The sequence below is a fragment of the Adiantum capillus-veneris genome, chromosome 30 (genome assembly GCF_014529385.1).
Source record: "Adiantum capillus-veneris isolate H3 chromosome 30, ASM1452938v2, whole genome shotgun sequence".
In the NCBI taxonomy this organism is placed as follows: Eukaryota; Viridiplantae; Streptophyta; class Polypodiopsida; order Polypodiales; family Pteridaceae; genus Adiantum; species Adiantum capillus-veneris.
The window spans coordinates 5182786-5197365 of NC_140960.1; the positions used below are offsets into that span (position 1 = coordinate 5182786).

Below are 14580 nucleotides of genomic sequence, written 5' to 3' on the forward strand. Positions count from 1 at the left end.
AGGTGGGTGTTTAAAAATCTGAAAAGCGGTCTAAGTACTCAAACATTTCATTATATTAGTTGATCAAGCATGTGTTATCTCCTCAATAATCCTGCTGCTGCACGTTCCCAAAGTCCTAGTTTCTTTATTTTTCAATTAGGCATTTCATCTTATCTGAATATACCCAATAAACCAGTACTCCAGCTAATCACATCAGCTTATGCTCAGTACGAAAGCTCTATTGCAAACGATATTCAAAGTTTCATAGTTTTGTTTAATCAAATGCACCAATAAAGATCAGTACAGTTTATGCATTTAAAGACCAGAATTCTCGAGTAAAGACCAATACACTGTTGCATGCTTTGAAAATTGTTTTATGCATCTTTACACTATGCGGATTAGTACATGCTTTCTTTTATGCTATGCAGGTCAGCATGATCCAGATGCTATATGTGCTAAAATTATGAAGAATCTTTCATACACAATCATCCTTATTGACCCCATACTTACACCTGAGTTTGTACCTCAGCTATTCGCATCAAGACAGTGCACCATATGTGTATGTTCAGTGTGTTAAGCTTAGTAGATCAAGGCGTGGATCTACCTGTGAAGTCGTCATTGCCTCGTTCAGCGATGGGAGATGTCTCTGCAAGAAGTGTTATGTGCGGAGTCTCCTCCTCTTCCCTTGGTTCGGGCCAGCTCTCAGTGTGTGTGTGCGCTGATGTCTGTGTGTGCGCGATGGGCAATGGTGCGGGTGTGATGCATGCTGCAGTTCGCCTTATGCTTATATGCCACTCAGTAGCGCTGTCCGTTTTAAAGACATCCCAGGCACCTGCCTCGGCTCAGAGATTCATTTCTATGTTTAGTAGTAGTACCATCAATTGGAATTTGCTTTATTCCTAGCATGTGAGATTACTTTAAAAGTTATCATGTGTCCTGAATCCATTAGACCCTATTCCCATGAACACGTCGAGTCCGTTTTTATGGCACCAATTAGAATGTTCTATTCCAAAAAAAATTGAATACAACCATATGCAGAACAATCTCCACAAGTATGGCATAAGATGTTCTCCAAAAAATTCCCCGGGGTATTGTTTCACATTGTTCCTCCACTGCTGCCTTTGCCTGACGGTGTATGTCCGACTGATTTCTGCACGAGTAGAAAGTTACAAGCATATTAACAAGGTTCCTAGGTTTCGCGTTGTGTATGTGTGTGTGTGTGTGTGTTTTGAAGGCCAACTCAGCACACTGATTTCAGCACGCTGATTGGTTGAGAATGACAATCGGGGATAGGGTCGCAGGCAGAAGTAGAAGCCTTTAGGAAGTTTTGAGGGCTTAATTGAGGCAGGTAGTTTGGGCACACAGAGGGGTGAGAGGTTTGGCGAAGCAAAGGGTGATTATGCTGTCTCTGGCCGATTGAGCTGAGAGAGGTTTGGTGAGAATATGGGTGGCTTGAGTAAGGTTGCAAGCATAGATGGCGCAGGGAAGTTGGTGGCAATGTATGGATTACGAGAGAAATTGGATATAGTATCCGAATGGCTTTATGTGGAGCAAAATAAAGTGCAATTCGATTTGATGACAAGTGCTCCTACTCGGTTCTTCTCAATTAATGCCCTCAATGCAAAGCACTCTACCATTGCCACCACTGTTCCGAGAATTGCCATCTCATACCTTCCAAAGAAAAGTGTTAGACTCCTTAGCATAGAAAACCCCAAAGGCAAATATAGCACTCCACACAAAAGTCTACTCTACTGCCACTTGAAGGGTTAATTTTGCCACTTGAAGGCTAAATTAACCCTGAGAGATTATGCAAAATCTAAATGCTAATGCAAATAAATTGAATTGATTAATTAGCAAAATAAGAGAAGCTAATGGATCTAGTAGGGAGATTATGCCTAATGTAGCCTAGGATCATGGAACATAGGATCATGGAACAAAAATTAGGAGGTGCTAATCACACACCATGCTCTAATACCAGTTGTTAAGTTATGGCGGATATACAAGTGACGCATTCATGATAAAAGGATGCAGAATTACTCGATAAGAAATTCATGTACAAAGTGCCTCATATATAGGCATAGTGAGGGATGTAGCCTTCTGACACATAGCCTTCTAGGTGTCATCACATGCATAGGATTCAAGGTCTTTGTTACACATGGTTGTCAAGCTTAGAGGGGTTGCACATGTAGAGGTGTTTCCCATAGTCGTTGAAGAAGGACATGCCTATCTCAACACCCTCTCCCAGGAGATTGGGTGCTTGCGGGGTTAAACAGACTCCAACAAGTTGTTGCAGGCCTCGTGCATGGCCTCACTTTGCAAATTTGAGAGTATGCGGTGCCCAAAATCCATAGTAAAAATTGTGTCGCAGTTCGCACCGAAAATAGTAACGCATGCACGTTGTTGCATCACGGATCCATGAAACAATTTCACCACTGAGTAGTTGCTCAAAACTGCTAAGCATATGCATCAAATGAAGGGGGTGTGGATGGGTTGGCATGCTCCCTTATGCCATGCCGAATGGCTTCAGCAACGCAGGGCGACTCCATGGAGGAGATGACGCGAGCTACGGGCATCCATTTGCTACGCTGAAGAAACAAAAATGCTTCAACTCGGTCTCATAGTGCCAACAAGCCTACATGCACGCTGTTTGGTGCAGATCCCCATCACCCGCTTCCATGCAAGGGGGCTTTGCGATCTCTCCCCTCTCGGACCCGCTATGGAATTCCCCACATGCAAATGAGCTCCCGCGATTTCGACCTCTGTCAATCTTGCCATGCAAAACTCGCATGAGAGAGAGAGAGAGAGAGAGAGAGAGAGAGAGAGAGTCCATGCAAGCTTCACTCCCCCTTCCTCCATGGTTGCTCTCCCCTGAGCTCTGATACTAGTGTGAGAACCCAAGAAACTGCCTTGAAGATTCTCCACCCTACCACCCATAATATAGGCTCTTGGCCATCCATACTTAGAATCCTTTTTCCACCTAGTAGTCGGCCCTTGGCCTGCTGGGTTTGTGACCCCCTGGGTTTGCCCTTCGCATTACACCTTCCCTCACTCACTACGACTTCCTACACTCGCTCCAACATCGCTCACACCATAGCCCCTAACATTATCCCCCCCCCCAATGATAGCTTCCCCTCACTCGTATAATTGCAAGCATAGTGGCATTACTTTAAAAAAATGCATAACTTTGTAGATTCCCTAAAAATCATACCAAGATCCCCTAGAACTCTCCACTGCGATACTCAGTCCATGCCCCTAGTTGAGACCCCCCATCGTTGCTGCTCGTCTTGCGCCGCCCTTGATTTACTCCCCACGGCAACCCAGGCCCCGACACACCCAAGGTCTTGCCTTGATGTCCACACCTACAAATTGACACAAGCACGCCACACCTTTCTCCCACAACCACCTTCCGTGCACATATGGTGAAAGCAGAAGTGCAGAAATTTAGAGCTCTCCTGCTACTCCTACTGCTAGTATCCTATAAACCGCCCTTGGTAGAAATTGATCGCAGCTACACCTCCTCATGCTCCTAGTATGAGCACGCACGCCCGCTTTCCTCGAGGGCAGACTGACGTAGAGAACTCTGTCTTGAGCATAGGAACAAGTTGCATTCCCTTCGCAAGCAACACAAAATAACTACATATATATGTGTGTGCACACAAGAGAAAATTGTGTGCGCTTAATTCCCTTCATGCCACACTTGGTTGTCGCCATGCAAAGATGTGCGTGGTCAACATGTGGTTGTCGACAAATTTAAGCTATTCAATTTAATCGTCTTTTGTTGCATGAAGCATCCTTGGAAGATTTGCTTGGTTTTGTTTTTCTCAAATTGGCACCACTTACTCCCGGCCGAGCATGCCAAGGACACCATCGCCCATAAGGTGCAAGCAAAGAAGGCATGATAGGTCCAACACACCACACCCAGTGCATGGCAGGATCCGGTAAGGAGAAGGCACTAGGTGTAGCTCATACAAAATCTATAATGATTTTTCATCCTTGGAAGATTCGCTTGGTTTTCTTTTTCTCAAATCGGCACTACTTACTCCGGGTTGAGCAGACCAAGACACCATCGCTCATAAGGTGCAAGCGAACAAGGCAGGATAGGTCCAACATACCACGCCCAGGGCATGGCAGGATTTGCCAAGGCGAAGGCACTAGGGTGCAACTCATACAGAATCTTTGAAGATAAAGATTTTATTTTATTTGAAGCCTGCACATGTAGCCTGCACCCACTCCATAGCCATGGGGTGAGAGAAGAGCTCTCTCTCTCTCTCTCTCTCTCTCTCTCTCTCACACACACACACACACACACACACACACACACACACACACACACAGAATTACCTCTGCAAGAATAGCTGACTTCGCCTCGCTCTGCACTCTCTCTCTCTCTCTCTCTCTCTCTCTCTCTCTCTCTCTCCTCCAACTATGTCCATTATTGGGTGTGCTCCACAATTAGTTGACTTTGCCTCACTCTTCGATAGCTCACGACCTTTTGACATCTCTATTTTTTAATCATCTCCCTCCAATGAGGTGCTGCCAAGTGGCCTAGGTCTCCTTGGAGCATTCTCAAAAATGGTATTAGGCCGGGTTCACAACAGGCGGCGGCAGCACGCAGGTTCTTTTTGCAACCTATCAAAAGCGCCTGCGTGCACAGGGGTGTTCACAGTAGGCGGCGAAAGCAAGGCGTCTTTACTGCCAGTGCATGGAAGGCTTGCCCCCTCTTGTTTCCGACTCCCCGCCCCCCCCCTCGCCCAAAGGGCTTCCACCCTCCACGTCGATTAACGGACCCGCCATGCATAGCTTTTACCTTTCCCACTTTATTAGCTTAACGTTCCTTTCCTTTCCATTTGAGGCTTCCCCATCTCCCAAAAAAAATAAAAAGCAAACGGCTCCTAAGAGGTCCAACTTTCACAAAAAGGAACCCCCCCCCCCCCCCTCTCCCATTTCCTTATAAAATGGAGCAAAATCTTCTATTGTGAGCCTGTCACATCAACACAGAGATCAAGGCTATGACTATGTTCTTTTGCATTTGAGGGATTTACAAGCACATGAAACCTTCTCCTCCTCTCCCCTATTATACTAAGCTTAAAATGTATCATTATCTTCTATTGTCAGCCTCTCACATCAACACAGACAACAAAGCCATGCTCTTTTGCTTTTGAGGGCTCTACAAGCACAATGGGTAGTGTCAAATTTTAAGCTTATTTGACATGCTCTATTTTAACATTAAGATTGTTTGATATGCTCTATGGTGTACCAACATTTTATATGATGGCGTTCTTGCAGGATTGAAGCGTCAAGCGGCCAACGGTGATTCATATTGGCTCATTAAGGTCGCATTGATTTTTGCGATTCACACTTTTATGCATTGACCTCTTTAACACTATTATTTTTTTGCATTATAGGTACGATGGACTCCAACCCAAATCAATTTTTTGACTCCCAACGGGAAGATGACGACCCTATTCTCCCCCAACCTCCGTTTTCTCAATCCACTTACTATCCATATCCCCACCCTTCATTCCACATGCCACCTCATGGCTACCAAACCATGATGAACTCTCCCTCCATCTCTCCTAATTCGCCCTTTATGTTTAGACCCCCTAATTATGGTTCTCATATTCCACCACCTCATCCCTCTCCTTCTCTAAATGCTCATAGCCCACATTCTCCTATGGCTACACACCCTTCTCATCCCTCACCCCCTTTGAGTGCCACTAGTCCTAACTCCAATATGGATGCCGCCCCCGATCATGTGGCATCCACTCCATCACCCAACCCTACCCCTAATGCCACGCGAGCTTCTCAACCCAAGGCAAGCCGTGCCAAATCGACGAAGAGGCAAGAAGCCACCAATGAGGAAGCTATGCTACAAAACCAGACTGCAACAAAGAAGCCCAAAGCCTTGAAGAAGAAGAGCACCATCGACTTGGGAGACGATGACGACGACGACAACAAGAAAAGCAAGTGGAAAGATTGGTGGGTGGACCAACTCATTCATATCTGGGGGCCATGAATGAGGAGTTCAATAATCTTAGGACGCAAGGGATCAATTTATGGGCAAAGGTGGCTGCTAAACTAGCCGCCACTTACCCTGACTTTGATCAAGATAGTGAAAGTTGCGGCAAAAAGTGGCAAGCAATGTTGCAACAATACTGTCAGGACAAAGCCCATAACTCAATTTCTGGTAATGATAGGAGGCATATATGCAAATGGTTCGACATAGTGGATGAATACTACCACGCCAGAGCCACTGTTACTCTTGTTAGCCACACTTCTTCATCCACAATGGAGGATGTTACCCCAACAAATGGTGACACCTTAGAAGAAAACCCCTCTCCACATCAAGAGAAGACCCAACCCACTCTGTCCTCAAGCCGTAAAGTCGCTCCGAAGTACGAGGAGTCCGTGGCCGAGATGGCCGGTACAGGGAAACTTCTCTTGGAGCATCTCAAGGAGAGCGCTAGCCAGAATATTGCCTTGGAGAAGGAGAGGCTCAATATACTAGCTACAATGCGCATGATTATGAGTATTTTTTGAAGGAGTCTAGGGGGGGTGACACCTAGTTTTTTCACAGCTTCTATGTTTTTTCAAAGTTTTGTTGTAATTTGTCAAAGCTTTCAAAGCTTGCAGATTTTATTTTTGTGCTTCCGAAGTGTATGAAAATGCCTCTAGGTTTCAAAGTATGATAAAAATGCTGTAAATTAAAGTGGACCATGTGCTAAATATCTTGCATCATTTCAACGTGTTCGCAGGATTCAATGGCCATATCCAAGGAAATGGCTCTTGTTGTGCATGGTTGTGTTCTTTAGCCATTTATGAATTGCTAAAGGAACCCAGCTTTCGCAATGATGAGTCCATGGTGCGAACTTGGTTGCATGTTTGTGAGTGCATGGCACGGTATGTAAGCCTCAAGAAGATTGCCAACCGAAGGAGTGGTCATGAACTACAGCATGCGTGGGCATACCCACATCCACAACACTACAAGACATGCTTAATAGTAGCGACGCTCAAACATGAAAAAGCACGGCGTTGCTATATGCGTCGCTATGAGCGTCGCCGCCAGGGCTAAAAAAAATAACCGAGAGCGTCCGAAAACGCAGATCTCAAATCTGAGTTTTCGACGCGCGCTCAAGCAAGCAAGGTAACGCTCTCCCTCTCTCTCTCTCTCTCTCTCTTCTTCTCCACACACACACACACACACACACACACACACACACACACACGAGGAGAGGAAGGAGAGCCAGGGATGCTCCTTCCCTCTCCTCACTCTCATGTTCCCTTCCCCTCTTTCTCTGTCCCTCTCTCTCACACACATGGTCCCTTCCCCTCTTTCTTTCTCTCTCTCTCTCTCTCTCTCTCTCTCTCACACACACACACACACACACACACACACACGAGGAGAGGAAGGAGAGTCAGGTATGCTCCTTCCCTCTCCTCACTCTCATGGTCCCTTCCCCTCTTTCTCTCTCTCTCTCTCTCTCACACACACACACACACACACACACACACACACACATTGTGTTTTTGAGAGAGAGAGAGAGATAGAACGAGAGAGAGAGAGAGAGAGAGCACAAGCATAAACAAAAAACGCACACACACATGCATAAACAAAGAAAGCACACACACATTGAGAGAGAGAAAGAGAGAGAGAGAGCATGCATAAACCAAAAACGCACATACATGCATAAACAAAGAATGCGCACACACATTGAGAGAGGAAGAGAGAGAGAGAGAGAGAGAGAGAGAGAGAGAGAGAGAGAGATAAAAAAAAGAGAGAGAGAGAAAAGAAGAAGAAGAAGAGAGTTTTAACATCGTAGGAAACTATCCCAAGAGAGCGTAAAGATCTAGTCAACAGGAGTTGAACTCAAGACCTGTTATTCATAAGGGAAATGGCATAACCAATCTATCACACTTCGGTTATAGAAAAGTTATACCATTTTTCTCCTTTTTTTATTGGCGTGCACACACACCCGAGAAGAAGAGAGTTAATTTAACGTTGTAGGAAACTAATTAAAGAGACCTAAAATCTAGCCGACAAGGAGTTGAACTCAAGACCTGTTATTCAAGAGGAAAATGGCATAACCAATCTACCACACTTGGGTGATAGAAAGGTTATACCATTTTTCTCTTTTTATTGGCACACACACACACACACACACACAAGAAGAAGAGAGTTTTAACGTCGTAGGAAACTATCCCAAAAGACGTTAAAGATTAGGTTAGATGTAGACGTACGTTAAATTAGATTTAGATTTATTTAAGTTAAATTAAATTAGATTTAAGTTTATTTTTAGTTAGATTTACGTTTGATTAGATTTAGGTTTATTAATGTTAGATTTAGATTTAGGTTTATTAACGTTAGATTTAGATTTACGTTATTTTAGATTAGATTTAGGTTTATTTATGTTATATTAGATTAGATTTAGGTTATTTACCTGTTATTGAAGAGGGAAAATGGCATAACCAATCTACCACACTTGAGTGATAGAAAGGTTATACCATTTTTCTCTTTTTATTGGCACACACACACACTCACACACACACACACACACACACACACAAGAAGAAGAGAGTTTTAACATCGTAGGAAACTATCCCAAAAGACGTTAAAGATTAGGTTAGATGTAGACTTACGTTAAATTAGATTCAGGTTTATTTAAGTTAAATTAGATTAGATTTAGGTTTATTTTTAGTTAGATTTATGTTTGATTAGATTTAGGTTTATTTACGTTAGATTTAGATTTACGTTATATTAGATTAGATTTAGGTTTATTAATTTAGGTTTATTTACGTTATGTTAGATTAGATCTAAGTTATTTAGCTGTTATTGAAGAGGGAATTGGCATAACCAATCTACCACACTTGGGTGATAGAAAGGTTATACCATTTTCTTCTTTTTATCGTTTAAGATAAGGTTAGAAGAAATGGCGAGAAAATTTCCTGCAGTCACAGCCTCGACAGTCCATGCGGACTAGCAATTCCACCTGCATGTTCGACTGCTGCTACCATACAATAAGCCGTCATGTTCAGCTAATGGAAAAGCAAATTGAGCCTACATAGAAATTAGCGATGCAAGATGACGATTCCAAGGGTCACACACACACACACCACATCCTGTCAAATCTAGAGTTAAGAATTAAGTGCCTTGCGCAGACATCAGCTACATTGCAAGAATGGCGTACATGCATGCTACAAACAAAGATCTACTGTGAAAAGATGTTAAGATGCTATGAAATGCTACAGCTAGAGAAGAGGCAAAGGGGTTTTGTCCACTACATGCAGTATCATGTAGACGTGGGTGTGTAGATTTCTTGTACCCACAAATATAGGCATTGACCAATAAAGACGAGATTATAACCCGGTGGTTCTGATCTATGTGCACCTCTGAACCCAGGTGTGCGGGGATTGGACATGACTAGAGAATGTTAGGTAGTTTACAGTGTGAACAAAGAGAGAGAGAGAGAGAGAGAGAGAGATAAAAGACGAAGAATGCCAATAGAAGATTAAATTTGTTGTCCAGGTTATAAGATTTTTACCCTCATTATGAGTAGTAACGAGATGTGGGGGCGTCCAACCGAAACACCTATCTCTCAACGAGGATCTTATGTCCTTGTAACCATTGCAAGCATGCTGTGCGACAGACAAGAGCGTTTCTTTGCAGCACGTTCGCGAATTTGGCGAGTTCGATACATCTATTATAGATCGAGTTGTTGCCAATTATAACTCTTCGGACTCTGACGCTGGCCAACAGGCAGCAATCTTGCAACCCAATAGACATGTTCGCAGGCGCTTTGGTCAAGCAGCATATGTGAGGCCACAAGATGTAGCCTCTGAGAGCTCGGGGGATGATCATGCAGACCACATTCCCAATGAGGCAATGTTTGAGCCCGAGATTGATGAAATGATCGAGACGATCATGGATTCAGAAAGGCTTGTCTATGATGATATGAAAAGTGAAGCTGATACGCCATTGTATAATGGAGCACGTGTGTCTAGATTGACAGCGCTCCTGGTTCTTCTCAACATGCAGACAAAGTTTGGATGGAGTGACACTAGCGTCACAGCACTTTTCAGGTGATCTATTACAATTAGTTTACTTTAATAAAACTCTAAATGTATAATGATCTGATAGATTTTTACACAATTGTACCGTATTTGTATATTGTGTAGATTGCTCAAAGAGCACATACTACCAGCTGATAATGTGATGCCAGATTCCCGAGAGGAAGCAAGAAAGATTTTGCGAAAATTGGGGATGGATTACAATTCGATCCATGCTTGTCCTAATGATTGCATTCTTTTCAGAGGGGAATACATAGACATGGAGAAGTGTCTGGAATGTGATTTCGAAAGATATCGAGTAGATCTCCACGGAACAAAAATTATGCAAAAGGTTTTGCGACATTTTTCTCTGCTTCCTCACATCAAGCATTTCTTCGAATGTAAGTCCATGGCCGCCCTAGCATCATGGCATGAGGAGAATAAATCTTCAGATAGTGTGCTACGGATTCCTGCAGATTGTGCAGCCTGGAAACATATAGATGGAACATGGTCGGATTTTTCCAGGGAAGCTCGAAATTTTCACTTAGGCCTGGCTATGGATGGCATAAATCCATTTGGTCAAAGATCAACATCTTACAGTGTATGGCCCGTTGTCATCGTCAACTACAACATTCCCCCGTGGTTGACTATGAAGAAGGGGTACCTATAGCTAAGCTTGATTGTGCCGGGGCGATATAAAGTGAAGAATATGGATGTGTATCTTCGTCCACTATTGGAAGAGCTACAACAATTGTGGATTGGCATAGAGGTGGTGGATATGAGCCGACACACAGGTCGACGGAATGCTTTGATCAGAGGCATTCTAATGTGGACCATGCATGACTATCCTGGACTAACAGAATGCTCAGGTGATCTATTTACACTCCTCACTCAGACACTGTAAATCTTGGTTTTTCTCAAGCTGATCTATTATCATGTGTATACATGCATGGCTTCAAACAAGCGGATACAGAGCATGTGTCACATGTGGACCTAGACTCAATGCATGTAGGGCGCCCTCATTGAAGAAGCAAATCTACGAAGGTCATCAAGCGTATCTTCCAGAGAATCATGTGTTACGCAACGGCTTTTTGGGAAGAGAGCCACCGAGGATGTCTGCACAAGCATGGTTAGAGTAGAAGGAGATGTGTGATGACGGATTGCCCCTAGGGATGAAGAGACTATCTCTATGGTACGAGTTACCATACTGGCCAGACTCATGATCAATCACTTGCTCGATCCAATGCACATATTGAAGAATGTGGGTAATCTACTATGGGACCATCTGACCGGCAAGAAAGATACTTTGGGAGCCAGAGTTGACCTTAGAAATGTGGATCGTATGGAGCAATATTGGCTGCAAACAGCGTCCAATGGATCGATAAAACTCCCTAAAGCACCATGGATTTTCACAGGAGCCCAAGAACGCAAAGTAAAAGAGACCATTCGATCTTTGCGGACCCCCACTGGCGTAATGCACTCGCTCTGAACGTGTTTTACTAAAGAAGGAAAGCTTACCGGTTTGAAGTCACACAACTGGCATAAAATATGTCAGGTATGTTCATAGTGGAGTATATCATAGTGGGAATTGTGTAACAAATTCGTGTGTGGACTTTAATATCATTGTTGCACATGTTTTGCAGTTTATTTTACCGGTTGCCATTGAGGGATGTTTGTCTCTTGACGTCCGTAACACAATCTACAATTTTGCAAAGTTGGTGCAATGGATCTCATAAAATGAGATCAACGTAGACTCCATACCATTCACCAAACTAAACGCTGCGGAGGTTGTGTGCATGTTTGAGAAACATTTTTCTACTACCATGCTAACCATTCAGGTGCATCTTCTTGTTCACATAGTTGATGAGGTGGAAATAGCTGGCACAGTACATTCCAGATGGATGTTCTTTTTAGAACATTTCATGAAAACGCTCAAGGGATATGTGCTTCAAAAGGCACGTCCGGAGGGTAGCATGGCAGAAGGTTGGTATCAGAGTCCCTAGTGTACATTGGAGAGTGGCTAGACGGATTTGATAAAGCCCGGGACACGCTATGGATTTATGTGCTTGGAAGCTCTCATGTAAGTTATGTGGCTCTGGAAGGTGATATTTCATCCTATAAAGTCTGCATCAAACTGGTGGTACGTCATAGAGGTAGCCCCTCGTAGTGCACGGACGTATGAAGGCTACCATGTGCCAATCACAGCGGCATCAATGGAGGAGATTGGAGAAGATGCTCAGTCAGAAGCCGTGGAGGTGGTGCCAGACGAACATCAAGCTGCTACTCTCTATGGGGTGCATGCAGAGGATCTACAAAATGAAACAGAGGACGTCTGTTTAAACAGAGAGCTCTATATAGATATAGGAAGTTATGCTGAGCTATGCGAGGATGAGAGAGAGAGATCTCTTAAAGCCATAAATATTGTATTTGAACAATTTTGCTCCGTTTTGTAAATTGAGAGTTATGCACTTGCCTCTTTCATCACTCAAGTTGAATAGAAGAAGAACACTTTTTGTTGCTGCTAGCCTTTGAACATTCCAAATCTACAAGTTCTTGTACGATTCTCCGTTTTGAACAATTTTGCTCCGTTTTGTAAAAACTCTGGCTCTTTAAGTATTTGCGTCATTGCGTCATTGTATTTATATGCGTCATTGTATTTAATGTTCTTCGCGTCCACTCCAGGTACGTATGCTCTAGGTATGTTCTCATAAGCAGAGACGACGAGCACCTCCTCCTCCTCTCTCTCTCTCTCTCTCTCTCTCTCTATCTATCTACTTGTCCATGTTTTCTACTCCATTCATTCAATATTAAGTTTAAATGTTCGTGTGTTTAATGCAGGTATGGGTGATGAGGAGTTTCTTTCTTCTTTGTCACCCCAGCAGAGACAGTGGTACGTGGAGCGTCATTGCTCTAGCGCACCATCGCGCATTCCTACTCCATCCACATCTCCCTCTGTTTCGGAGTCCTTAGCGCGCTCCGAAGCTTCGGTGTTGACGAGACGATCTTCACACTCGTCTAGGCACCGACGCTCTAGTGGTGGCGGTGGCGATTGTTGTGGGGTGGCGCCACCGATGCTTTGACACCGCCTCGTGTTCGACGAGGCTCTTTACCCTTCCCTTCTTTGCCCGTCCCGACACCAGCCACGACATCGCCATCGACACCAGGTTTTGCACGGCTGACTGCCGTTCCCCGCAGCTACACACCACTAGCTACTCCTCCAGGAGTCATTCCAGTGGAGACACCTGGCGTCCGTACCCCCGTTGACACGCCGCTAGAGACCCCTGCCGAGATACCCAGGTTCATGCGTCAGCGGCGAGAGGGCTTGCCTTACTCCGTCGACTTCAGTGGCAACATCATCTTGGATGATGAAGGCAAGAAGGTGATTTCGCGCATGCGTGGTCTTTGCTCTCAGGTGTTTAGACACTACATACTAAACACCTGGAGTGAAGTACCGAATGAATTAAAAGATAGAGTCATCAGCATGCTTCATGACGAGTTTCCCGTTCCAACACAGGATGACCGCTTCAATGAAGATGTGATGAAGGTTCGAATGCGCGAATACTGCAAGCATAAGCGTTCCGAAGTGCAAAAAGCAATCAAGCATGGGTGGAGCATACCAGATTGGTTGGCCAAAGAAGATTGGAAGCATGCGAAGAAAGAAGCACACGAGAATCCTGACAAGTGGAAGCAACGTAAGGAGGCAGCCAGAGCGCGAGTAGAGGCAGGGAGCTCGCACCACTTGGGGAGCGACGGGTGGGCATCATTTGAGGCCGATTTTGTAAGTGTTTTCGCATCTATGTTTGATAGTTTAGGGTTTATGGAATTTGAAATTCTAACGTAATGGATTATTTGTATGTTTTGACAGTGGTCATTTACAGGACGTGATCCCACACCATACGAGCGTGAGTACGCAGGCAGGAAGGGCTTAAACGCCCTTATAGACATCCTGAGTTCTCCCGGCGGCATGGTTAGTATTAGGGTTTATTCTTTTCTATTTATTGTATTGTTTTATAAACGTCGCTATATGTTTATACTTACAAAAAGCTATCTTATTGTTTTTTTTTGCAGCATCCGACAGATATGTCGCTTCGACGCGATGAGATGTCTGATTAGACGACGTCAGTTTAGCCATAGCTAGATAGCATTAATTTCTTTTTGTCATAGATTATGTATCATGAGACGACTTTTATACGTCTTGTTGAAAACCATGTATATTTTTAAAATAATGACAATGGTTTGTAACTATTATATTTGCAATGATTAAGAATCAAGTGATTTTGCGTATGTGTACAATTGTCATTGATTTACTTTCATCAATTCACGCTTGTCATTTTTGTATCTTTATTTGCAAACAATACGTACTATGGATGATGGAGTTAATGATTATATTGTCTTGTGTGTGACTATTTTGGGTCTATATTTACCTTTGCACTTTTTTTCAAAGGTAAATATACAAATGAAACATTCAATATGGTTGATGGGTAATGCCCTGCCACCAATTTTTTTTCATCTCGGGCTTCGCTATGACCGTCGCTATATTAGGCTCTGCAACGTCGC

General features: G+C 43.8%; 1 protein-coding gene across 1 annotated transcript; it reads left to right on the forward strand.

Moving 5' to 3' along the window:
• The first annotated feature begins 5389 nt into the window (after nucleotides 1-5389).
• Nucleotides 5390-6668, forward strand: LOC147417472 (uncharacterized). Its single transcript, XM_086506727.1, has 2 exons — nucleotides 5390-5831; nucleotides 6568-6668. The coding sequence occupies exons 1-2, from the start codon at nucleotides 5390-5392 to the stop codon at nucleotides 6666-6668; spliced, it is 543 nt and encodes a 180-aa protein (XP_086362853.1).
• The last annotated feature ends 7912 nt before the right edge of the window (nucleotides 6669-14580 follow it).